The sequence below is a fragment of the Heterodontus francisci genome, chromosome 27 (assembly GCF_036365525.1).
Source record: "Heterodontus francisci isolate sHetFra1 chromosome 27, sHetFra1.hap1, whole genome shotgun sequence".
NCBI lineage: Eukaryota > Metazoa > Chordata > Chondrichthyes > Heterodontiformes > Heterodontidae > Heterodontus > Heterodontus francisci.
The window spans coordinates 32,681,606-32,709,580 of record NC_090397.1 but is presented as its reverse complement, the minus strand read 5'-3'; the positions used below and the strand labels follow the sequence as shown (position 1 = coordinate 32,709,580).

The 27,975-nt window shown below is 44.4% G+C and overlaps 1 protein-coding gene across 3 annotated transcripts in view; it reads right to left on the bottom strand.

The window, feature by feature from the left end:
• Positions 1–27,975, bottom strand: part of gramd4a (GRAM domain containing 4a) — a 212,909-nt gene that overhangs the window by 125,595 nt on the left and 59,339 nt on the right. For all 3 annotated transcript variants that reach the window (XM_068059128.1, XM_068059127.1, XM_068059129.1), the window contains one exon: positions 17,165–17,285. In XM_068059128.1, coding sequence (XP_067915229.1) covers positions 17,165–17,285 — 121 coding nt within the window. The remainder of the gene's footprint in view (positions 1–17,164; positions 17,286–27,975) is intronic.

Sequence of the window (27,975 nt, the reverse complement as noted above, 5' to 3'; positions counted from 1 at the left end):
AACCCACCCATCATATCTCCTACAATGACTTCAGCTCTTGCATGGTTATTTCAGATGTATCCAAGTTCCATCCTTGGCATCCTTTTATTCCTCAGCTATATGCTCTACCTAATAACATCGATAAGCATGAGGTCAGCTGCTATACATATAGATGGAGTATAATGTGGGAAAATGCGAGATCATCGACTTTGATAGGAAGAATAGAAAAGCAGATTATTTATATGCAAAGAGACTACAAAATCGGTATAGAGGGATCTGAGTGTCCTCATACATGAAATCACAAAATGTTAGCTTGCAGGTACAATAAGTAATTAAGAAGGCAAATGGCATATTGGCCTTTATTGCAAAGGGGATGGAGTATAAAAGTAGGGAAGTCTTGCTACGACTGTACAGGGAATTGGTGAGACCGCACCTAGAGTACAGTTTGGGTCTCCTTATTTAAGGAAGGATATACTTGCACTGGAGGCAGTTCAGAGAAGGTTCACTAGGTTGATTGCTGGGGTGAAGGGTTTGTCTTATGAGGACGTTGAGCAGGTTGGGCCGATACTCATTGGAGTTGAGAAGAATGAGAGCTGATCTTATGGAAACATATGACGATTCTCAGGGGGCTTAACAGGGTAGATACTGAGAGAATGTTTCCCCTTGCGAGGGAATCTAAAACTAAGGGACATAGTTTCAGAATAAGGGGTTACCCATTTAAGATGGAGATGAGGAGGAATTTCTTCTCTCAGAGGGTCATGAATCTTTGGAATCCTCTACCCCAGAGAGCTGTGGAAGCTGAGTCGTATATATTCAAGGCTGAGATAGACAGTTTTTTTTTTTTTTAACTATATGGGAGTCAAGGGTTATGGGGAACAAGCAGGAAAGTGGAGTTAAGGCCAAGATCAGATCAGCCATGATCTTACTGAATGGCAGAGAAACAGGCTCAGGGGGCCATATGGCCTACTCCTGGTCCCATTTTGATGATGATGCACAGCTTTACTGCTTTGATAGTTCTCTAAATTCCATGACAGTTGCTATGCTGTGCGATTCCTTGCCTGACAATAGTTTAGTTTCAAGTTGCTGAAACTCAAAAATTAAGTGATCTTTCTCATCCACTGCTGAAAACTCTATCGTAGCCCTGAACCAAACTCCCTCTTTACCTGCTCAGTCAGGCTAAATGCAATAGCACACATTTTGCTGACTTATTTGATCCCAAGCTGAACTTCAAACCCCTCAGAGTCCATCACCAAGAAATGCATTCTCTTTTCCCATGCATAACACACACTCAGCTGCTAAATTCCCCACCCACCTTTGTCACCTGCACGCTCCACTTCTCAAAATGTTCACCACCAGCCTCAGTTTCACTCTACATAAACTCCAATATATTGTTGAATCCAGACTCCACTGCCTGCAACCTATCTGCCACCAAATCTCGGGCAGATGGCAGCATAGTGGTAATGTCACTAAACTATTAATCCAGAGGCTTAGGCTAATGCACTGAGGACACAGGTTCAAATCCCACCACAGCTGGTGGAATTTAAATTCAATTAATTACTAAATTCAATTAGTTAATAATAAAAAATCTGGAATTGAAAGCTAGTCTTCGTGATGGCGCCATGAAACTAACATTGACGGTCATAAAAATCCATCTGGTTCATCACTGTCCTTTAGGGAAAGAAATCTGCTGCCTTTACCTGATCTGGCCTACAGGTAACTCCAAACCCACAGCAATATGATTGACTCTTAACTGCCCTCTGAAATGGCCTAGCAAGCCACTCAGTTGTCAACGGCAGTTCGGGCTGGGCAACAAATGTTGGCCTTGCCAGCGACGCCTACATCCCATGAAATAAAAAAAATTACGTCTGTGATATGTCATGAGTCATAAGGTCATAAATTCAATTCCTATTCCAGAGACTTGAACACATAATCCAGGCTGACAGGTCAGGGCAGTACTAAGGGAGTTCTGCATTGTTGAAAATGTCTATTCAATGAGGCATTAAACAAGCCCAAACTGCCCTCTCAGGTGGACACAAACGTTCCCATGGCAAAATTTAAACAGCAGGTGAGTTCTCCCAATGTCCTAGCCAACATTTATCATGCAATAACATCTAAATCGATGATCTGGTCATTGTGGAATGAGCAGATCTGCCAGATTGGCTGCCATGTTCCTCATTATAACTCTGAATACACATCAGAAGTACTTAACTGGCTGTAAAGCAGTCCGGAACTTCCTGTGCTTGTGAAAATCATTACATAAATGCAAGTGTTTTTTTCCCTCTCTCTATATAAAAAGTATCATTTGGGTGTTCTGCCTGTAGCTGGGACAGTGGCATGGGTTTACAATAAAAGAGCTGTCATGATAATGTTAGCTGTAGAATCCATACTGTGGGCTGCAAAGCAATTGCGTCGTCGCAGAGTAATGCTTTACCTGGCACTAAACTTCAATTCGACCAATCCCATAAGTTAACTGATTGTTCAAAATGTTTACATTACCAGTCAGTAGAAATAAACAAATATATCACAAACAAAAATGCTGCGGCTTTGTTCAAAATCTATGAAACGTCGTGCCTACAAATGAAGCTTGATGAAAGTACCTCCAATTCTCCCCTTCCAAAAGGCATTTGATAAAGTCCTTCGAAGAGACACTTAGCTAAAGTTGAAGCTCCAAGAGTTGACAGCAAATTATTGACCTGATTAGGAAACTGGCTGAGCAGCAGAAGACAGAGTAGGGATAATAGACACGTACTCTAATTGGCAGGATGTGACTAGTGGTGTGCCATAGAACCATAGATAGATAAAACCATAGATAAATTACGGCACAGAAAGGGCTGCCCTAAGGATCTGTTTTGGAGCCTCAACTATTCACTGTATTAACAACTTAGATAATGGGATTGAAAGCCACATATCTAAATCTGCCAGTGACACAAAGATGGGCGGCACTGTATGCAGTTTAGATGGAAGTGTAAAATTACCAAGAGATATTGATAGATTAAGTGAATAGGCAAAACTGTGGCAAATGGATTTCAAATGTCGGCAAGCATGAGGTTATCCACTTGGGACCTAAAAAGGAAAGTACAGGGTACTTATTAAATGGTGAAAAGCTAGCCGCAGTGGAGATAGTTTAGTTTAGAGATACAGCACTGAAACAGGCCCTTCGGCCCACCGAGTCTGTGCCAACCATCAACCACCCATTTATACTAATGCTACACTAATCCCATATTCCTACCACATCCCCACCTGTCCCTATATTTCCCTACCATCTACCTACACTAGGGGCAATTGCTAATGGCCAATTTACCCATCAACCTGCAAGTCTTTGGCATGTGGGAGGAAACTGGAGCACCCGGAGGAAACCCACGCAAACACAGGGAGAACTTGCAAACTCCACACAGGCAGCACCCAGAATTGAACCCGACTGGAGCTGTGAGGCTGCGGTGCTAACCACTGCGCCACTGTGCCACCCATAGATCTAAAGAGACTTGGGGATGCAGGTGCATAGATTATTAAAATGTCATGAACAAGCACAGAAAATAATCAAAAAGGTTAATGGAATGCTGGCCTTTATATCTAAAGGACTAGAATGCAAAGGAACAGAAGTCATGCTTCAGCTTTACAAAGCCCTGGTTGGACTACACCTGGAGTACCATGAGCAGTACTGGGTACCACACCTGAGGAAGGATATATTAGCCTTGAAATGAGTGCAGCAAAGATTTACCTAAATGATACCTGGATTGCAAGGGCTAAATTACGACGTGAGGTTACATAAATTAGGGTTGTACTCCCTGGAATTTAGCAGGTTAGGGGAGATTTTTTAAAATTTTTCAAGATATTAAGGGAAATCCGATACGGTAGAGAGAAACTATTTTTGTTGGTTGGAGTGTCTAGGACTGGGGACATAGTCCAAAATTAGAGCAAGACATTACATGAGTGAAATTAAGAAACACTTCCACGCATTAAGAGTGGTAGAAGTTTGGAACTCTTTTCCACAGATGGCAACTGATGCTAGATCAGTTGTTTAATTTAAAACAGAGATTGACAGATAACCAAGTGAACAGCAAAGGCAAGCAAATGAAGTTAGGCCACAGATCAGCCATAATCTCAGTGAATGGCGAAACAGGCTGGAAGGGCTAAATGGCCTCTCCTGTTCCTATGTTCCCCAAAGCCTTGACCCACTGAATTCTGTCATGAGTCCAGGCCCCATTCCAGTTCATTTTTTAGACCTGGCCCATCACTCTCATGGCCCACTTGAAATATTCTTCCACTGACCGATCACAACATATGATCATTACCCCAAACTCAACAGGATGATATTGCTGCATCATTCATTGTACCTTTTAGGCCTTACCTTTCTCCGCCCACCCCTTCCATGGAGTGCTATTCCTGCCTTCAGATGCCAGTCACAAGGTAACAGTACTTTCCAGCCTTTAGTCTCCCAGCTCGAGCTGTGGGACTTGATCAGCCTTGCATCAACCACAGCTACCCTCTCACTGGAACTGGTTGCGATTTCCTAGCTTCCCCTAACATTGAGAGTTATCAAGACCAAATGGAGCTAGATTCTTTATCACCCATCCCTCCCCCACCCCCAGCTGAAGGCCTGCTCAAGTGACAAAAAAAAACCCTACCGGAACCCGACAGAACCACATGGGCCCCGAGCCTGACCCGACCCAAGCCAAGCCCGACCACCGCAATGTTCCCTTTGCTTACCTTCCGACTCCCAATCTACCAGAAACAGCAGCGTGAGCGTGATGATGTCATAGAGATGCTCACTACACAGACTCAGTTTCCCTGCATGATGTCCCAGACACTCAGCTCAGGTAAGTTTTTAAACTTTTAACACTTAGCTTGCTGTGTGTCTCCAACACTGTCCCGGCCCGAACCCCGGACCCGCAAGAGCGGCCCGACCCGAACCCGACATATGTCATCGGGTCTGGGTCGGGCAGCAGGCCTTTACCCCATACCCCCATCACTCCCTTTCCTTTCCACTTGTCCCCTTCGTTCTTGCATTGTATCCCCCATCTTACCTTTCTGATCTGCCTTCCCACTTCCCCTTGGTCTAATTATTATTCCAACCGTTAATCCTGCTTAAACTGAAGATTGTATTTAGTCGTACTTCTACAGTGCAATAGCTTGAACGACTGACAAGTTTTTTTTTTAATTTGTTCATGGAATGTGGGTGCCGCTGTTTCGGCCAGCATTTATTACGCATCCCTAACTGCCCTAGAGCAGTCCTTGGGGTGGAGATACACCAACAGTGCTGTTAGGAAGGGATTTTGACCCAGCGACAGTGAAGGAACAGTGATATAGTTCCAAGTCAGGATGGTGTGTGGCTTGTAGGGATCTTGCAGGTGGTGATGTTCCCATGCATCTGCTGCCTTCTAGGTGGCAGAGGTCGTGGGTTTGGAAGGTGCTACCGAAGGAGTCTTGGTGAGTTGCTGGCGTGCATCTTGCAGATGATACATACTGCTTCCACTGTGCGGTGATGAAGGAAGTGAACACTGAAGGTGGTGGATGGGGTGCCAATTGAGCAGGCAGCTTTGTCCTAGATGGGATCAAGCTTCCTGAGTGTTGTTAGAGTTTCACCCATCCAGGCAAGTGGAGAGTATTCCATCACACTCCTGACTTGTGCCTTGTAGATGCTGGACAGGCACTGGGGAAGACAGAGGTGAGTTACTCGGCGCAGAATTCCTAGCCTCTGATCTGCTCTTGTAGCCACAGTATTTATGTGACTGGTTCAGCTCAGTTTCTGGTCAATGGTGACCCCCTAGGATGTTGATATCAGGGGATTTAGCATTGGTAACACCATTTATCATCAAGGGAGGTGGTTAGATTCTCTCGTTTGAGATGGTCATTGCCTGGCACTTGTATGGAATGAATGGTCCTTGCCACTTATCAGCCCAAGCCAGGATGTTGTCCAGGTCTTGCTGCATCAGGACACTGGCTGCTTCATTAGCTGAGGAGTCGCAAATGGTGAACACTGTGCAATCAGCAAACATCCCCACTTCTGATCTTATGATGGAAGGAAGGTCATTGATGATGCAGCTGAAGATGGTTGGGCCTAGGACACGACCGTGAGAAACTCCTGTAGTGATGTCCTTGGACTGAGACGATTGACTTCCAACAACTACAACCATCTTCCTTTGTGCTAGGTATGACTTCAACCAGTGGAGTTTCCCCCCCAATTCCCAATGACTCCAGTTTTGCTAGGGCTCCTTGATGCCATTCTCGATCAAATCAAAGATGCTGCCTTGATGTCAAGGGCAGTCGTGCTCACCTCACCTCTGGAGTTCAGTTCTTTTGTCTATGTTTGGACCAAGGCTATAATGAGGTCAGGAGCTGAGTGGCCCTGACGGAACCCAAACTGAGCGTCAGTGAGCAAGTTATTGTTGAGCAAGTGCCTCTTTATAGCACTGTCGACAACACCTTCCATCACTTGGCTGATGATCGAGAGTAGAGAGATAGGGCAGTTCATTGGCCAGGTTGGATTTATCCTGTTTTTTGTGGACAGTACAGGGCAATTTTCCACATTGTCAGGTAGATGCCAGTGTCGTAACTGTGTTGGAACAGCTTGTCTGGGGTATGGCTCATTCTGAAACATAAGTCTTCAGTACTATTGCTGGAGTGTTGTCCGGGCCCATAGCCTCTGCAGTATCCAGTGCTTTCAGCCATTACTTGATATCACATGGACTGAATCAAACTGGCTCAATACTGACATCAGTGATGCTGGGGACCTCAGGAAGAAGGTGAGATGGATCATCCACTCGGTATTTCTGGCTGAAGATGGATGCAAATACTTCAGCCTTGTCTTTTTCACTGATGTGCTGGGCTCCCCCATCATAGAGGATGAGGATATGGAGCTGCCTTCTCCTGTCAGTTGTTTAATTGTCCACCACCATTCACGACTGGATGTCGCAAGACTGCAGATCCGTTAGAACTGATCCGTTAGATGGGGCTCAGCAATCCTACAACCATCACATTGCTGCTTCCGTTGTTTGGCATGCAAGTAGTCCTGTGTTGTAGCTTCACCAGGCTAACACCTCATTTTTAAGTATGCCTAGTGCAGCTTCTGGCATGCCCTCCTGCACTCTTCATTGAACTAGGGTTGGTCCCCCCCACTTGATGGTAATGGTAGTGTAGGGGATATGCCGGGCCATGAGGTTACAGGTTGTGGTTGAAATGTATCTGAAATCTTATGCCTGTATACATTTCCCATCAATATTTTCCATTACAGATTTGTATGTCGATATTTATAATGGAAACTGCTTATGTAAACTTGCCACACTGCAATTATACCCTCCTGGCAATCGTGGTGAAATTTACATTATAGGAGGGAGAGATAGGAAATTGTGATATAAATATAAAACAAGGATAGGATGATTGACTTTAAAATGCATCTGCACGCACTGTCTAATTATCCCATTCCCTTTACCCGAATTCACCTGATGATTAACCTGGTCTTGACTTCACAGGAGATCAACTAGCATGAATTAATGGTTAAAAAATCATAAAAAATCAACTCTCATTTGTTTCTCCTGTGACATACTGTAACAAACATCATTAGAATTTCAATTAGGGGTGGCTCACCAAACTAATTCCAAACAGAAGAAAAATTGAAAGTTATGAAATCAATTCAAAATACTACAGTTAAGGCAAATCAAAATGACAATTGTATGGAGCATAGAAGACATCCAGTCAACTAGAAGGCACTGCATGTTAGGGACAATGTGAAATAACATGAAAGGGCCCTTATGTAAGTCTTTGTTGACAAAGCCTCAAAAGGTTAAATGAATTCATTATCATCACAGGTCCTACTCTGAATGTATCTGCATTTGATCAGTGTGAGGCAGTTAAGATAAATTGGATATTGGATGCAGCAGAATAAAGGCCGGCTCGGGTTTACAAATGAAACCCGACCCGAGCCAGACAGAACCACATCCAACCTGAGCCCGACCCGGCCAGAGTCCTTTCATTTTTTCCCGCGCCCGACCCGACCACCGGAATGTTCGGTTAACCTCGCTTCCGTTTTTCACTTTTTAAGCTTGTGCAGATAAGCAACAAAAACTGTAACTTGACTGGTAACATAATTTAAAAAGTACATTAAGGTTGGAGCCACAGACCGGAGAGGGTGATGGAGTGTGTCCGACCCGACCTGAGCCCGAATGCCGGACCTGGAGGAGCGCCCCAACCCTGACACGTCGGTCAGGTCCCGTCACCATACTCTACAGTAGAAGGACATTAGTTTACATATGAATAAAATGGTAAAGAAATGACTTTAAAAGTACAGAATCAATTTACTTTGTGTGCTATAAATCAACTGCCACTCAAAAAAACTGGCATTTGTAGAACACCTTTAAAGTAGAAAAATATCCCAAAACACTTCAGGGGCCTAGCAGATGCTGAGCCAAAAGAGAGATTAGGAGGGAGTGAGTAAAAGCTTGCTCAAGAGGATGGTTTTAAGAGGGGTCTTAAGAGGGGAGGCAAGTGGAGTAGTGGCTTTGAGGTTTAGGGAGGTAATTCCAAACTGTTACGATCAGGTGAAAAAGGGGTCTTGGGCTCCCTCTCAGCCTTCACCTAGTATTACAATAACAGGGTTTAATTTTAAACACACCCTGTTTTTAGCTCCCCTTTGGTGAATCCTTCTTAACTGCTTTCCAATTGTATGGCAAAGAAACCAGCAAAACACGTTTTCTTAGGTTTAAATGGTTTGAAGAAAAAAAAGGTTGAAATTTATTAAACGTAAACTCTACTTCGGTTAACACCTACGGATAAGCGACGCGCCCACACGAGCATGCATACGCGATACACACATGCAGATAAGAGACAGAAAAGAGAAGAAATAAAATGGAAATGTTTAAGGCACTATCTTGAGATGGTTTTGGTTACTGTTCTTCGAGCTCACTGTAGAGTCCTTGAATGTAGGTAGGTCTTGCTTTCTGTTGGGGTTCAGTATTCTTAAACCTTGTTCGATGTAGGAGTGTTTTCTCTCTTGAGGTTCATGTGTCTTCAGTGGGTCCAGAGGCTTGCGAGAAAGAGATGGGAGCAGGCAGGAGAGATCTTCTCAGTCCAGGAGCAAACAGTCTCTCTCCCTCAAGCTGTTCGTACAATTCAAAAAAAACTCAAGTTGCCCAGCAGGTTAGTCATGTGAATAGCTTGTTTGCCCACATTGTTTGTGGATTCGGCCATCTTAGCAGTCATCCAGGAATGTGAGCTTCTTCACCTTCAATGTTTGGTGATCAAAGTCCATTGTGGATTGAATGTGTCAGGAATGGTCCTTTGTCTCCACAAGCACTGTTAGTATGTAAATGTTTTTTCCAGCCATGGCTGATAGGTTTAACAAGTCATTTCCTTGCTCCAGCAACAGTTTAACAGGGCGGCACAGTGCGGTTAGCACCGCAGCCTCACAGCTCGAGCGACCCGGGTTCGATTCCGGGTACTGCCTGTGTGGAGTTTGCAAGTTCTCCCTGTGTCTGCGTGGGTTTTCTCCGGGTGCTCCGGTTTCCTCCCACAAGCCAAAAGACTTGCAGGTTGATAGGTAAATTGGCCATTATAAATTGTCACTAGTATAGGTACGTGGTAGGGAAATATAGGGATAGGTGGGGATGTTTGTTGGGAATATGGGATTAGTGTAGGATTAGTATAAATGGGTGGTTGATGTTCGGCACAGACTCGGTGGGCCGAAGGGCCTGTTTCAGTGCTGTATCTCTAATCTAATCTAATCTAATCTTAAAATCAATGTTGATTTGACAAAATTAATATGCCTCATTCTTGGCAGGGGAGGATCTGCATGACAAAAGTGAAAAGCAAAGGCGCAGGTACAAATGGTGAGGGCAAGGTGGAGGCAAAAGCATAAATGCAGGATCAGAAGAGCAGAGAGGTCAGGGGAGATGGGAACAGCGCTGGGATTCTGGAGAAGGCTCAAGGAATATGGAGGGCAAGACCCTGGAGAGATTTAAAAGCAAAGAATGCTGAATTTGAGGCATGGGAGGACTGGGAACCAGCCAATCTAACTGAGCAAATGAGGGAATGATGGATAAGCAGAACTTGTTAAGAACTGGGAATTCAGCAGTCGAGTTTATTGAGGGTAAAGGATGGGAGGCCAGCCAATGGAGCAAAGAGAGAGATAGGGCCCAGTAGCGACAAAGACATAGATGAGTGTTTCAGTGACAGATAGGCTCAGATAGGAGTGGAGACAGGTAATGTTGCAGAGGTGGAGATCGGCATGACTGAGGGGATATACGGTTGGAAGCTCAGCTCAGGATCGAACAAGATGCCAAGGCTGAAAATGGTCTGATTCAGCCCGAGATGACGGGGAGGAGAATGGAGTTGATGGCAAGGGTACAAAGTTATGAAGGGGGCTGAAGAGGCTGGTCACAAATGGAAATATATTCACTTATTTAAACTAAAATCAACCACCTCACATTTCCGAACATTAAAAATTCCATCTACCACTTTTTGTTCATTCCACTATTTTATCAATATCTTTGTGCAGCTTCCTTTGACCCGACAATTCCTCTGCAGTATGGAGGTCGTCCATGGCCCAAATAAATAAAGTAAGCTCTTTCCACTTTGAAAGAGGTACTGCCAGCCCCAGCATTACCCACCCACAGGAAATGGTGTATGATGTAAATGGGCAGAAATCCAGCATTAACTGGCTCTCCAATATTCTGATCTAGTTCATCCCAGTTACTTCAGCTAAATCAGGAAGACCAAATAGCAAAATCTCGTCTATGAAATTCAAGCCCCTCTAACTGATGCACAAACATCATTCTGGTAGATCATATATCTCAGACTGTGACTGAATCAGGTTAATTATGCAAAATTAAACAGAAGGAAGACAAAACACGACAGAATTCACGACATTGAAGTACCTCACTAACCTCTCAAATGCATCTTCCAAAACAATAAAAGCCACAAAAAAATTAGCAGCTCATTGCTTCAAACCAAGTTTGTTCAGGAAAGAAAGAAAACTCAAAGTGCTCCATTTCCAAGTGCAAACATTCAGGAAAAATTATCCTCCCATCCTTGCCATTGCCCACTTCCTCCTATGCTATCCTTTCCTCCCTCCACCCCTCCTTCCCATATTCCTCTCCCCGCTCCCCTCTCCCTCCCACACAGTTCCCTCTCCCTCCTTGCCATGCCATTCCTCCTCTCCCCCTTCCCGTGCCATTCCCCCTCCTTATCCCACCACCCCCTTCCCATGCTGCTCCTCCCCCACCATACCCTGTTGCCCCTACTCCCTCCCATGCTGTCCCCCTCCCCTATACATCCATCCCTCCCATTATGTCCCACACCCTCTCCACCCCCATGCCACCCACCTACCCACCCCCCCTCCATCATCATTAAGAGCCCAGCAACCGCGGCTGGGGAGCGGCCAAAGTCCAGTGAGACTGGGAAGCAACGAGGGCCAGGTGCCAGTGAATGGCGAGGTCCAGAAGCCATTAAGCAAGACCGGGGAGTGGACGTGGTCTGGGGGCCAGTCAGTGAGGCTGCAGAGCGGCAGAAAGCGGAGATCAGTAACCAAGGTCAAAATTTGCAACCTCCATCTACCCGACTTGCATCATAGGAGCGTTCTGGGCTCCCCTTACCCATGCCATTTTATACTTTATATCTGAGGTACAACGCCTTCAACTTTCCTCTTAGGGAATCAGTCCAATAACAGAGGCCAGGGAGCGGCAAGAGGCGGGGGCCAGTAATCGAGGCTCCGCCCACCAAATCAAACCAATTAGAAAATGCAAGCAGTCAGAAACTGTATTATTGCTATATATCTTACCTCAGTCTCTCGTTATCTTATAGTAGATTGGCTAAATTTAACCTCAGTCTCTCTCAATTTTATATCATCATAGAGTCATTTACACCACAGAAGGCCTTTCAACCCATCGAGTTCACGCCAGCTCTCCACCGAGCTATTTAAATCAGTCCCAGTCCCCAGCTCGATCCCTATAGCCCTACGTATATATTTCCTTCAATATTTGTGTATTAAGTTCCTGGTGGATGAGGTATTCTAATGTGGAAATAGTCATAGACCACTCGAAGTCTTCACATGGATTTGATGCAGTAGTCAGTTCTTAATAGGCATTCAACTCCTCGACTGCAGCAAACATCAACAGTTCCTTCAGCAAAACAAATGGTTTCTTGAAAAAAGGCTCTTCTTTAGGCAATTAACTTGGCCCTGTCGCTCCCTGCAGAGTTTTTTGCTGAGAGAAAAATGTCAGCTTTCTTCTCTTCAGTAGCACACCTCGTTAGAAAGTCTCAAAACTAACTGGTTCAACAACGGCTTTTGCCAGTTTTACAGTCAAATGGAAACATCATACCATGTGACCTCTCTCCTGCTGTCGCCGAGGTAACAAAGATGCAGCTGCTGGCACACAGTGCCTTAGAAATTCCAGAACTTTCTCTCCCTTAAATGTGTACTGTTTTTAAACAGTCTTAAAGGCACACACTTTTTTTTTTAAACGGAGAAGAAAAATAATTACAAGTCCGTGACAAGAGAAACGGAGGTAAAATTTAATCAATGTCATATTATAGTCCCATGAGTATGCACTAAAGTAACCTCTCACTGTACATGTGGAAACCTTTAACATATTCACTGTAGACCTGATCTCTCAAGTTTTGATTTGCACAATTCACCTCTCCTGCACTGCAAAATGGGAGCAATAAACTTTCTGCTGTGTACTGGCTCTGCCCACTAGTTCAACCCACTGACCAACCAGAAAAGTGCAGACAGGCAGAAACTCTATCATGATATCAGGTCTTCAAGTTCCTGTACTTGGATCCATACACAACTTGTATCAAATTACAAGCTGTGAAATGAAGATGTTCTGATAGTTTTCAATCAAATTATAATGCAAGTTAAGAGCATTATCTGACTAGAGTTCACCTCTGCAAATAATAAACTAAAATCATGTCAACTCTGAAAAGTTGCTAAATTTTAATGTAAAATTTAATCAGAAAAATGGCAGGAAAACTCAAGCAAGGGGAAGAAAAAACAACTCAGACTTAAAAGGACAAAATTTCATTCTGAAATGAAATAATCACAAGGATGCAAGTGAGTGCATTACTGTAGAATACTCTCTGTACTGCTGCAGCCCAAACACTCCCAACTAATGAACTGGGAAAGTGTAGAGACCTCCGCAGAAATATGAACATTTTGCGTAAAATAAAAACTAATAGCAATTGCTTAACAATCATTGTACTTACTATCAGAGTTACATAATGCATTAATTTGTTTTCCAAACATATCAAAATTCTTGAAAATGAGTGATATAGAAAATATTGGTAAAATTTGAGCATGTTTACATTATGCTTATGTGGATTCATCTGCCAGCAAAAGCTGAAGCCACTGAAGAACACAACCAAAAAAACTAAAATCTAAAAAGTCATATCAAAATTAATCCAATGGGAAGAAAGGCAAGAATTACAGTATGTGGGGTATACTTTTTATTCCAAGTATAATTTCTGCATCTGAAATGTAACCTATGTAGCATGTGCCCATATCACATGAGTACTTCACTGTAAAGAGGGAGAATTAGTCTGTCTGAAATCAAGAGAAAAACTGAACACAGCTCGCATGCTGGTACAATAATGCTTGAAGAAAGTGAATGGCTACTTTACTTGCAAAGCAGAAACATGAAGTATTACTTCCTTGAAGTAAACTCAGTTGGAGGTACAACATAAATGGAACACAATACTTGCATTTACACATCACCTTGCCATGTCAAGGTATCCTGAATGTTTCACGTACTGTTATGAATTTAGTTTCAACTGCAGTGTCTATTATATTTGCAAATGGTCTGCAGCAGGAAAGTTCCACCAACAGCAATGAAATGAATTAATATGTTTATGTGTAGTACTGATTGAACCATGTATTTTAAGCAGCATTGTGAGCAGGTGGGTAGAGGATCATATACTATGGTTCCTTGGGTTAAATGGAACTCGGGTACCACTTTAGCCAATGACTTTGGGCGTGGCTGAAACTTACTACTAATGGGCTAACAATAGCAGCCTCTTGTGATCTGATTTTTCATATCATGTCTTTCCCACGTGCCCTCACATACACTCCCCAAATCTTTCTGAAGGCAAATCAAGAAATATTTAGTGAGACAAGGCCAGAGAGAAATCACAAAATTATTTTATTTGCAAATGCCAAATAAACACAGAATAACAATGAAAAAAAAAGTTTCACTTCACTCCATCGCATTTCTCAATAAATTAGAAAATAAACACTTGCCTCATCCCTCCTGTGGGCTGACTCACTTGGTTTAGCATTAACTCGTCTAGATAACTTGTACCTGCAAAAATTGACATAATTTAGCTTCCAACCCTAGGTGAAACACTGACCCTTGAAGTGTTTTCAAAGTCTTGCTGGTCCTGAAACACGGGCTGCAATTTTACGGCCCCCACAGGAGCAGGACTGAGGCTGGTGAAGGGGGTTGGGGGCGGGGAAGGTGCGGGTAGGGGTGTAAAATTGAGTGGGAGGCAGGGGGTGCTGTTCCCGTCACCTTCCCACCTCCGCTGCAATTTTACAAACAGCGCGGGTGGTGACCGCCCCAGACCAATTAAGGCCCTTAAGTAGCCAATTAATAGCCACTAAAGAGCCTCCTCCCAGTGCCGCTGGTATATTCTCCCTGCCCCCCTGCCATGGTACAAGCCACCTCCCCCCGCGAGCAACCACCACCCACCACCCCACCCCTTGCATTACCAGCGCCCAGTTGATTGCCCCCAGCGAGGCCCCACACACTTAACTGTATTCCATGTTGCCAGTCCTGGCTGGGTGCAGTTCCAGCAGTGGTCACCACTTCATGCTGGCCCGCTGACTGGCCGGCAGATATCAGAAGAGCAGAAGTCCCTCCCAAGGCCAATTAAAGACCTCGGCCACATAAACTTACAGTGTGGCTTCCAGGCCCACCCAACTTTTTCTGCTAGTGGGTGGGGCCTCTGGCCCAACGTAAAATTGCGACCATGGGGTTTTCTCCCCATCTTTTTAATCCTGACTCTAGGAAGCAGAAAGGGCAGTGTCTCAGATATCTTTCCCATGAAGGGATTTGTTGGCTGCCTGTCAAGTAAACTGACTGTCTTCACTTTCAAGAGCACATTCTCAGTAAGCATCTTATGCAGTACCCTTATGAATAGAATCATTCTCACCACACTCGATGTGAGGATTCACTGGAAATCTGAGATGAGATAACTAATTGCTCAACGTCCTTATTCATTGTGTAGACCTTGTAAATGCCAGGCACATTAACTCCTGAAGCTCTACTCAAACACAGAGCTGCAGCTTGTAGCTTTTTAACCTTATGCAAAGTCACAATTCTTCTTTAAAATACAACATTTAAATGTTAGTCATTTCCAAATTTATTCCTTGGGGGGAGAGGGAAGGGAAAATCCAAAATCTCAAAGGACACATCATATACCACAGCTACAGTACTTGACCAATAGAAAATACAAGCTTTCGATTTGTGCTTTTGTACATTGCTTCTAATGTCTCCTTTATTTATTCTATCCAATAGCCACCTAAGAATCGCAGGATTGGTTTTTGGCATTTCCAAATGACTTGAAGTGCATTGTTTTTCTTTTTGGTTTTTATCCTGGAGGTTTGCAGTGCAGTGTGAAAAGTAGTCACACACAAGCCCCAAGGAAACAGGAATAAGAAACACAAACAAAACTTGACAGTGCCAGATTAATAGAATACTTGATATTCTCAATCTATGTCTAATCTAAAATGCTCTTGTATAGCAGGGCCCCAATATTTCCTCCCAAACACTTACAGCCAAGAGGTCTAATGCAAAGGAGAGAAAATGAACTGCATAATAAAGGCCTGCTCAAGTCACAAAAAAAAATCCCGACCCGAACCAGACAGAACCGCATCAGACCAGAGCACGACCCGACCAGAGTCCCTCCATTTCCCCCAGCGCCTGACCCGAGCCCAACCCGACCATCGGAATGTTCCCTTTACTTACCTTGCGACTCCCAATCTTCAGGAAGCTGCAGCATGAGCATGATGACATCAGAGAGACGTTCACTCGCTCACTATGCAGATCCAAGAGTTTCCTTCTTTGACGTCCCAGACTCCCAGCTCAGGTAAGTTTTTAACTTCTAACACTTACTTGCAATTCTTGCTGTGTGTCCTGCCTGATCGGACCCAGCCCGACTCGATCCTGAAGGCCGCACCCAGAAGAGCAGCCCGACCCGAACTTGACACGTCTTTGGGTCCGGGTCGGGTAGCAGGCCTTTACTGCATAATGGACGCAGGTACTAGGCTTCATCCGTCACAGAAATAGGAGGTAACATATGGCACAGCCTATCTGCAATGCCATGATTGCATTTTCATGTGCTCTGTATTTTGCCTGCTCAGAATCCATCAAATTGAGCTATCCTCCAATGTTTGGAAGAGAAGGATGACAGAAAAAAAAAATTCTCATGGATAAACAACAATCTTCTTCAAAGTTTTCCATGCAAAGAACTCCCAGTAAATATTGACATTCTTGGGTTAACTGTCAATATTAACAGGGTCCTCCCCAGTGCTAATTTTTCAAAGCCAGGCTCACCTGCCATTGCAGAAATTTTAACAAAAAATAGTATTCAGAAACAGAAATTTATACTAAGCAAATACAGAACTGTAATAACAGACAAAGAGAAATATAATGACATTACAGACTCAAAAGGATGCTCCTGAATACCCATTAGAGTCAGAGCAACGGAGTTTGAAATCCTATGAAATAGAACAAAGATGATGTGGTAAAATACCGAAATGGCTGCAGTACATAGCTGGTTTAGAGCCAGAAAATACGAACAACACAACCAATACAATACTATAACGCTTTTCATCCCGAACTACCAAGCTTGAAGTATTCTTTTCCTCATTTTGATATGTGACAATAAACAGTACTTTATTAGGATGAAGCAACTAGAAATGGAGGCAGAGCAGCATTAAGTATTGGTGCGAAAATAATGGTGCAACGCAGCAGCCCAAAACGCACTGATACTAAAAAGGTGAAAAACAGTCTGCACAAAGGTTCTCAACAGTTGACAGAAAATATTAGGAATAAAATATTTTGTTAAGATTTCTTTTAAAAGATAGAATACCAACAGTTTGCTTCTATGTAGTGATTTTGATCTACTGCAAGTACACGAGATACACATGCAATAACTGTACTGTCCCATATTGTCTTTCTTACAAACTACTTACGTAAAAAATGTTTTTCCAACAACGCAATTTCAAGATGTCCCTTGATCTCATTCAGTCGTTCAGATTCTGTCCTGTTAAAATCTTGAATTCCTGAAGCCATAATAGATGCCCCTGGGCCTGCCTGAAACAAAAATGAAAATACTTACAGGAAAGAAATAATCTACCAAAAGTAGCTTGCATGAATTAGAGTCATAAACTGCACAGTACATATACTTCAGATTATGATTCAACTGGCTGAATGCTACAACTGACCAAATTTTGCTGATATAGCTTAATGCTTCAATCTGCTCATGTCTTTTAAAGTGAATCAATAAGACCCAAGTAATTGCGCAAAACACCATGTAGTCTTTCTCTGCCTCCAACAGAAAGCTAATTTATTCAAAACCCAGTCAGGTTTACCACACTGATGCTGCATGTTTTAGCAAAATTATATTATCCTTTGATTGACATCCTTCAATCTGCAAGAGGTGATGGGAATGCAGCCTCAGAACTTTGATGAGATCAGACGAGATCATCTGCTGCACTTCTGCTGGCTGAACAAGGAAAGGCAAAGTCCGCTACAAGTGCCACACATGAAGTTGTCCCTTGCTAGTGGTGCTGGACGATCTCTGCCGACACCTTGTTTGCCGGGCTGGCATCTGCTTTGGAGCTTCTGAAATCACATGTCGCCGTGATGACGAATTCCTGCCCACAGCCGGTGCCACCATTTGCATCGATCGTCAGCTAGGCGTTTCCCATTTGTCATGACTGATGTTGAGGGCTTTCATGTCTCTTGACAGCATCCCTGAAGCAGAGCATTAGGCACCCTGCTGGTCTCTTGGCACAGGGTACCTGCCCCCATCGAATATCCTTGAGGATGCAGCCATCTTGCATCCTGTGCACATGCCCAAGCCAGCGAAACCTTCTTTGCTTCAGTAGCATGAGCATGCTTGGCATGTTTGCCCTAGAAATAACTGGTTCATTGGTGACTTTGTCTTTCCAAGTGATACCGAGAATGCGTCATAAACACCAGAGATGGAAGTTATTGATTTTTTTTTTCTTGATAGGTGTAAGTTGTCCAGGGAAACACTGGTCAGGAGGACAGAGAAAGAGATACAAAACAGAGTAGGGGCTAAGTCTGAAAACATCATAGGAAATAAAACGTATGTAACTTCCTGTGCCTTAGGTAACAGATGTTTAACAGTGAAAGTCTATTTAAAAAGTCTGCACATGGTTTCAGCATTGCAAGTAAAAATCATCATAGCTCAGTAATCCATTACATGCCTCACAGTGTTCTCCTTTACAGCTGCGACCAACATCTCAGACTGCAGTCTGTCAAAGACTGCATGAAAAATAATCATGAGGTTCACAGCAACAACTATTAGGACCGAGGCGGGAAGAGTGCACTGTTAATTCTAGTTCCACTCCTCCACAGGTCACAAACATATATATAAATTTTTTCCCACTTACGGATACAGTCAATCGTAGACTCTATTTTTATCCCAGAATAAAACACACCAACCAGGTTTCTTTACTAAACAACAAAATTATCAGTTTATTATAAAACAAGTCTTAACTAGTGATGAAGCAAAGCATAAACACACAGATTGAAATATTAAAAGTCCCTTTTTACCTTAGCCCCTCACACCCACACACACACACTGGTTAACCAGAAAAAAAAAGTACTTTTGTTAACAGAGTTCTAAAACAAACAAAAAAAAACACGGGCTGAAGACTTGCTCATTCTTGAAGAAACAGCAGATCAGATATGTTGTGCTCCAAAACTGGCATACAGTCTAGCCTCCGAGTACATGTAGACAGGTCACTGGGACCTTTTAGAAGAGTTCTTTTTAGGCGGTATTGAAAATTAATTTAGCAGGCTTCTCTTCAAAGACAGGAGACATGATGAGTTGACACAGTGGACTTCTCAGGGTCTTTCAGAGGTGTGCTGGAAAGCTGAGCTGGGTTGTGGTCTTCTCTTCTCTCCTTGTAAGTTCTCTCCCTTTTTATACAATCCAATCCCAACTCAAAACAATTCTAAAGTGAAACCGACAACAGGAGGTCAACCTTTTGACCACTATCAATTTTGACCTGTCACTTATTTGTAAACAACTCCTCCTGGTGTCCAAAGTTCTCTTTTGTTTATTGAGCGAGAAATCAGGTGCTTTCCCGGTTTGCACTAGAGTGCTGACTTGGGTTGCATTAGAGTGCTAAAGTGGAAGTTTTGTGACTGAGGAAGTTCGGTGAGGAGGGAGCGAGGAGCTCCATTCATTTCCTCCCTGTCCTCAGAGTGAGGGGAGCCGAGAGTTTCCAAAGAGCACAGCTAACTGGTGAGTAAGTCCTGGTGGGTATTTTTCAAACTGGATTGAATTGCAAGTCAAGGTTTTAGCAAGACTTAGTTTTTTTTTAAAATTATAATAGTCTTCTAAAGTTTTAAATTTAAAGGGTTTAGTCATGGCAGGAGAGTTTAAAGTCGTGGTTTGCTCCTCTTGCTGCATGTGGGAATCCGGGAACATTTCCAGTCCCCGGGACCAGCATGCGTGCAGGAAGTGTGTCCAGCTGCAGCTCCTGGAAGCTCGGGTTTCAGAGCTGGAACGGCGGCTGGAATCACTGTGGAGCATCTGTTAGTCTGAGAGCATTGTGGATAGCACGTATAGAGAGGTGGTCACACGCAGCTGAAGGGACTTGAGGAAGGAAGGGAATGGGAGACCACCAGGCAGTCCAAGAGAAACAGGCAGGTCGTTCATGAGCCGCCTGGGGTCCCGCTTGCAAATCGGTATTCCATTTTGGAGGCTGATGAGGCTGGTTCCTCCAGCGAGCGCGGACAGAGTCGAGCTTCTGGCACCGCAAGCAGCCTGCCTGTAAAGGAAGGGGGAAAAGAGAGGAAGAGCAATAGTAATAGGGGATTCTATAGTCAGGGGAACAGATAGGCGCTACTGTGGCTGTCAACGTGACTCCAGGATGGGGCTTTGCCTCCCTGGTGCCAGGCTCCGGGATGTCACTGAACGGCTGCAGGGATGAAGCAGAGGTCATGGTACATGTTGGTACCAATGACATAGGTAGAAAGAGGGATGAGGTTTTGCATCAAGAATTAGGGAGTTAGGCAGTAGACTAAAAAGCAGGACCTCTCGGGTTACAGAGCTGGTGTAGGAGGGAGGGCTTCAGATATGTGGATCATTGGGATACCTTCTGGGGAAGGTGGGACCTGTACAAGAAGGACGGGTTGCATCTGAACTGGAGGGACACCAATATCCGGGGCGGGAAGTTTGTTAGCTCTCTTCGGGAGGGTTTAAACTAGTTTGGCAGGGGGATGGGAACCAGAGCAACGGATCAGTGGATGGGGTAGCTGTTGAACAGGCAGAAAAAGAGCGCAGAGAGCCTGTGAGGAAGGTTAGACAGTTGACAAGGCAAAGTTGCAGCCAGTATGATGGATTGAAGTGTGTCTATTTTAATGCAAGAAGTGTCAGGAATAAGGGTGATGAACTTAGAGCATGGATCAGTACTTGGAGCTACGATGTTGTGGCCGTTACGGAGACTTGGATATCACAGGGGCAGGAATGGATGTTGGATGTTCCGGGGTTTAGATGTTTCAAAAGGAATAGGGAGGGAGGTAAGAGAGGTGGGGGAGTGGCATTGCTAATCAGGGATAGTATCACAGCTGCAGAAAGGGAGGTCGTCGAGGAGGGTTTGTCTACTGAGTCATTATGGGTGGAAGTCAGAAACAGGAAAGGAGCAGTCACTTTGTTGGGAGTTTTCTATAGACCCCCCCCCAATAGCAACAGAGACACGCAGGAACAGGTTGGGAGGCACATTTTGGAAAGGTGCAGAAGTAACAGGGTTGTTGTCATGGGTGACTTCAACTTCCCTAATATTGATTGGAACCTCCTTAGTGCAAATAGTTTGGTTGGAGCAGTTTTTGTCAGGTGTGTCCAGGAAAGTTTCCTGACTCAATATGTAGATAGGCCGATTAGAGGGGAGACTAAATTGGATTTGGTGCTTGGCAACGAACCAGGCCAAGTGGCAGATCTCTCAGTGGGAGAGCATTTCGGTGATAGTGATCACAACTCCCTGACCTTTACTATAGTCATGGAGAGGGACAGGAGCAGATGGGATGGGAAAATATTTAATTGGGGGAGGGGAAATTACAATGCTATTAGGCAAGAACTGGGGAGCATAAATGGGGAACAGATGTTCTCAGGGAAATGCACAACAGAAATGTGGAGGTTGTTTAGGGAGCACTTGCTGCGACTGCTAGATAGGTTTGTCCCGATGAGGCAAGGAAGGGATGGTAGGGTGAAGGAACCTTGGATGACAAGAGATGTGGAACAGCTAGTCAAAAGGAAGAAGGAAGCTTACTTAAGGTTGAGGAAGCAAGGATCAGACAGGGCTCTAGAGGGTTACAAGGTAGCCAGGAAGGAACTGAAGAATGGACTTAGGAGAGCTAGAAGGGGACATGAAAAAGTCTTGGCGGGTAGGATTAAGGAAAATCCCAAAGCGTTCTACACTTATGTGAGGAACAAGAGGATGGCCAGAGTGAGGGTAGGGCTGATCAGGGATAGTGGAGGGAACGTGCCTGGAGTCGGAGGAGGTAGGGGAGGTCCTAAATGAATACTTTGCTTCAGTATTCACTAGTGAGAGGGACCTGGTCGTTTGTGAGGATAGCGTGAAACAGGCTGATATGATCGAACAGGTTGATGTTAAGAAGGAGGATGTGCTGGAAATTTTGAAAGACATGAGGACAGATAAGTCCCCGGGGCCAGACGGGATATACCCAAGGATATTACAGGAAGTGAGGGAAGAGATTGCTGCGCCTTTGGCGATGATCTTTGCATCCTCACTGTCCACTGGAGTAGTACCAGATGATTGGAGGGTGGCAAATGCTAATCCCTTGTTCAAGAAAGGGAATAGGGATAACCCTGGGAATTATAGACCAGTCAGTCTTACGTCGGTAGTGGGCAAATTATTGGAGAGGATTCTGAGAGACAGGATTTATGATTATTTGGAAAAGCATAGTTTGATTAGAGACAGTCAGCATGGCTTTGTGAGGGGCAGGTCATGCCTCACAAGCCTTATTGAATTCTTTGAAGATGTGACAAAACACGTTGATGATGGAAGAGCAGTGGATGTGGTGTATATGGATTTTAGCAAGGTGTTTGATAAGGTTCCCCATGGTAGGATCATTCAGAAAGTAAGGAGGCATGGCATACAGGGAAAGTTGGCTGTCTGGATACAGAATTGGCTGGCCCATAGAAGACAGAGGGTGGTAGTAGATGGAAAGTATTCAGCCTTGAGCTCAGTGACCAGTGGTGTTCCGCAGGGATCTGTTCTGGGACCTCTGCTCTTTGTGATTTTTATAAATGACTTGGATGAGGAAGTGGAAGGCTGGGTTAGCAAGTTTGCCGATGACACAAAGGTTGCTGGAGTTGTGGTTAGTGTGGAAGGCTGTTATAGGTTGCAACGGGACATTGACAGGATGCAGAGCTGGGCTGAGAAGTGGCAGATGGAGTTCAACCTGGAAAAGTGTGAAGTGATTCATTTTGGAAGGTCGAATTTGAATGCAGAATACAGGCTTAAAGACAGGATTCTTGGTAGTGTGGAGGAACAGAGGGATCTTGGGGTCCATGTCCATAGATCGCTCAAAGTTGCCACCCAAGTTGATAGGGTTGTTAAGAAAGCATATGGTGTGTTGGCTTTCATTAACAGGGGGATTAAGTTTAAGAGCCGCGAGGTTATGCTGCAGCTCTATAAAGCCCTGGTTAGACCACACTTGGAATATTGTGTTCAGTTCTGGTCGCCTCATTATAGGAAGGATGTGGAAGCTTTAGGGAGGGTGCAGAGGAGATTTACCAGGATGCTGCCTGGACTGGAGGACATGTCTTACGAAGAAAGGTTGAGGGAGCTAGGGCTTTTCTCATTGGAGCGAAGAAGAGTGAGAGGTGACTTGATAGAGTGGATAGCTAGAGACTTTTTCCCAGGGTGGAAAGGGCTATCACCAGGGGGCATAATGTTAAGGTGATTGGAGGATGGGTTCGGGGAGATGTCAGAGGTAGGTTCTTTACAGAGAGTGGTAGGTGCGTGGAATGCACTGCCAGCGGTGCTGGTAGAAGCAGATACATTAGGGACATTTAAGCGACTCTTGGATAGGTACATGGATGATAGTAGTATGAAGGGTATGTAGGTAGTTTGATCCTAGAGTAGGTTAAAGGTTCGGCACAACATCGTGGGCCGAAGGGCCTGTACTGTGCTGTACTGTTCTATGTTGTAATCTCTGAATTACTCCCAGTGCCACGTGCTAGCGAGTATAGAAATAGGAGAATAGCACAGATGAACGCGTGGCTTAAGAGCTGGTGCAGGAGGGAGGGTTTTAGATTCCTGGACCACTGGGACCGTTTCTGGGGAAGGTGGGACCTGTACAAGCGGGACGGTCTACATCTGATCCGGAGGGGGACTAACATCCTTGCTGGTGGGTTTGCTAGTGCTGTTGAGAAGAGTTTAAACTAATTTGGCAGGGGGAGGGGATGCAGACTCCGAGCAGAACAGGGACACAGCTGAACACAGGAAAGCGAACAAGTCAGAGGGAATACAGCGGAAGTAAGTTTCAAGGGAATAAGACCAGGATGGAAGGCCTCTACTTTAATGCCAGGAGTATTGCAGGTAAAACGGATGAGTTAAGGGCAATGATTGACACGTGGAATTGTGATATAGTAGCCATCACGGAGACATGGTTGAGGGAGGGGCTGGATTGGCAGCTCAATATCCCGGGATATAGAATCTTTAGGCGGGACAGAGGAGGGGGTAAAAGAGATGGGGACATTGCAATATTAGTTAAGGAGTCAGTTACTGCAGTAAGGAGAGATGATATCTTGGAGGGGGCATCAAATGAAGCTTTATGGGTAGAGTTTAGGAATAAAAAAGGGACAGCCACATTGTTAGGTGTTTATTTTAGACCCCCAGTCAGCGGGAAATTGAGGAGCAAATATGTGCGCAATTTGCAGAGGTGTGTAAAAATAATAGGGTAATTATATTAGGTGATTTCAACTTTCCCAACATTAATTGGGATGGTCATCGTGTTAAGGGCTTAGATGGAGTGGAGTTCTTAAAATGTATACAGGAGAACTTTTTAGCTCAATATGGAGAGGATCCAACAAGGGAGGGTGCAGTGCTGGACCTAATTCTGGGGAATGAAGCCGGACAGGTGGTTGATGTGCTGGTGGGGGAGGATTTTGGAGATAGCGACCACAACATGGTACAATTTAAGCTTGTTATGGAGAAAGAAATAGACAAGTTGCAAAAAAAGGTTTTGGATTGGGGGAGAGTGAATTTTAGTAAAATAAGGCAGGATCTGGCCAAGATAAACTGGAAAGTGTTACTTGTTGGGAAATCTACAGAAGAGCAGTAGGGGGGCATTCGAAAAGGAAATGGGGAGGGTACAGACCCAACATGTTCCCTCTAGGGTAATAGGTAGGAGCAACAAGCCCAGAGAACCATGGATGACCAGAAACATTCAGGGTACGATGAGAAGGAAAAGAGAGGCTTTTAGCAAATACAAGGAGAGCAAATCAACGGAAGTATTAGTGGAGTACAGAAAGTGTAGGATGGAGCTTAAGAAAGCAATTAGGAGAGCAAAGAGGGGATATGAGAAAGCTCTGGCTGGTGAAAGTAGGGAAAATCCCAAGATATTCTATAAGTATATCCATCGGAAGAGGATAACCAGGGAAAAAGTAGGACTCATTAGGGACCAAGGAGGAAATTTGTGGGTGGAGTCAAAGGACATTGGTAGGGTGTTGAACAAATACTTCACATCTGTCTTCACCCAAGAGAATGAGGATGTAGATATGGAACTTGGAGAGGGACTGTGAGGTTCTTGAGCAAATTGTCATAGGCAGTGACAAGGTATTGGAGGTTTTGACAGGCTTAAAAGTGGACAAACCTCCAGGTCCAGACGATTTGTGTCCCAGGATGCTGTGGGAGGTGAGGGTGGAGATTGCAGGGGCTCTGACCCAAATTTTTAATTCCTCTCTGGCCACAGGGGAGGTGCCAGAGGACTGGAGAACAGCTAATGTGGTCGCACTATTTAAGAAAGGTTGTAGAGATAAGCCAGGGAACTACAGACCAGTGAGTCTCGTGTCAGTGGTAGGGAAACTATTGGAGAAAATTCTGAAGGAGAGAATCTATCACCACTTGGAGAGGCAAAATTTGATTCGGAATAGTCAGCGTGGCTTTGTCAGAGGGAGGTCAGGCCTAACAAATTTGATTTAATTTTTTGAGCATGTGACCAGGTGTGTAGATGAGGGTAGTGCAGCTGATGTCGTTTACATGGATTTCAGCAAAGCCTTTGACAAGGTCCCACATGGAAGACTTATCAAGAAAGCAAATGCACATGGGATACAAGGTAACTTGATAAGGTGGATTCAAAATTGGCTTAGCTGTAGGAGACAGAGAGTGATGACAGACGGCTGTTTTAGTGACTGGAAACCAGTGTCCAGTGGCGTACCACAGGGACCTGTGCTGGGTCCCCTATTGTTTGTCATTTATATAAACGACATAGGTGACTATGTGGGGGGTAGGATCAGTATGTTCGCGGATGACACAAAGATTGGCCGAGTGGTTAACAGTGAGGTGGAGTGTCTTAGGTGACAGGAAAATATAGACGGGATGGTCAAATGGGCAGAAATGTGGCAGATGGAATTTAACCCTGAAAAGTGTGAGGTGATACACTTTGGAAGGAGTAATGTGACATGGAAGTATTCAATGAATGGCCTGACACTGGGAAGTTCCGAGGAACAAAGGGACCTTGGCGTGTTTGTCCATAGATCTCTGAAGGCAGAAGGGTAGATTAATAGGGTGGTGAAAAAGGCATATGGGACACTTGCCTTTATCAATCGAGGCATAGATTACAAAAGCAGGGAGGTCATGTTGGAGTTGTATAGAACTTTGGTAAGGCCACAGCTGGAGTACTGTGTGCAATTCTGGTCGCCACATTATAGGAAGGATGTGATTGCATTGGAGGGGGTGCAGAGGCGATTCACTAGGATGTTGCCTGGGATGGAACATTTAAGCTATGAAGAGAGGTTGGATAGGCTTGGGTTGTTTTCGCTGGAGCAGAGAAGACTGAGGGGTGACCTGATCGAGGTGTACAAGATTATGAGGGGCATCGACAGGGTGGATAGGGAGCAGCTGTTCCCCTTAATTGAAGGGTCAGTTACGAGGGGTCACAAGTTTAAGGTGGGGGGGCAGGAGGTTTAAGGGGGATTTCAGAACCTTTTTACCCAGAGGGTGGTGACGGTCTGGAATGCCCTGCCTGGGAGGGTGGTAGAGGCGGGTTGCCTCACATCCTTTAAAAAGTACCTGGATGAACACTTGGTACGTCATAACATTCAAGGCTATGGGCCAAGTGCTGGGAAATGGGATTAGGTAGACAGGTCAGGTGTCTTTAATGTATCGGTGCAGACTCAATGGGCTGAAGGGCCTCTTCTGCACTGTATTATTCTGCGAGACTCTGATTCTGTGCAAGACTTATTGTTGTGGCTGGATGTCAGGTGGCTTCCCAGAAAGGCTTGTTTTCCTCACAAGACCTCCCAATGCCCCTGTTAAAAAACATTCCCAGACACTGTTTTTCAAAGTCGAGGCCTTTACATGACCCCCTTTGAACCCCAATTTTTAACATTTCTTCAATCTTTCAAAAATGAATCCTCAAAAAATCTATTTAAAACACAGAGGCACTTTTGTAACATAACATGCCTTTGAAAAGCACCTATAATGTGGTAAAACGCCCCATGGCACTTCACCCGAGGGTTAATAATCAAAATTTGACACTAAGTCACACATTGGGGGTATTACAGCCAATAACACAGAAATACCAATGTTGGTAAATGTATTGATTATTTTAGGTCCTTATGATGTTACAAACCTCAAACTAAGTTTCTTACTTAGAGCCCAAGTTAGCAGCTGAAAGAATTTCACAAGATAATTGGAACAATTTCACTGGTTTACATTTCCCCCCCCCCAAGACTGATGACCTTTGCTGATTGCTCATCGTTGATTATTTTTGCTAGTAACTTTTCATTGGAGATTTATGTACCCAAAAGAACATAAAAAATCGGAGCAGCAGTAGGCCATATGGCCCCTTGTGTCTGCTCTGCCATTGAACACGAAAATGGCTGATCGTGGACCTCAATTCCACATTCCCACCCACTCCCCATATACCTCGATTTTCTTAAGAGTCTAAAAATCTATCCATCTCAGCCTTGAATATACTCCATAGACCTCTGGAGTAATGAATTCCAAAGATTTGCAACTCTCTGAGGTGAATAAGTTCCTCCTCATTTCAGTTTTAAACTATCGGTCCTTATCCTGAAAATATGTCCCTAATTCTAGACATTCCAGCCAGGGCAAACAACCTAATATTCACCTCATCAAACCCCCCCGCCCCCGTTACGGTTCAAGTGAGGAGCGGTTGATGGGCTTCCCTCTTGTGTTTGACCACAACAGGTTTAATTCTTTCTTAAAGTGGATGTACAGGCCAATTCAGTAGGGATTTGTTTAATTACTTACTTACGATGATCATAACAAGAAACAACCGGACAGATTTTCTTGAGTTTATCAAAGCAAGAGGTTAGCTTTATTGTACCTAAAGCGAACTAATGAAAAGAATAAACTACGCGCCAACTTTCTCACACACACACACGTTACAGAGTGGGGAAAGGTAATTCAGTTGAGTTAGAGTCCAAAGGAAATAAAGGGTATACAGTCTGTGGCGTTTGGTGAATCAGGAAGGGGGGGCGAGGGCCGGGCGGGTGGAGGAGGCCCAAGGACCAGCACGTGCCAGAGCG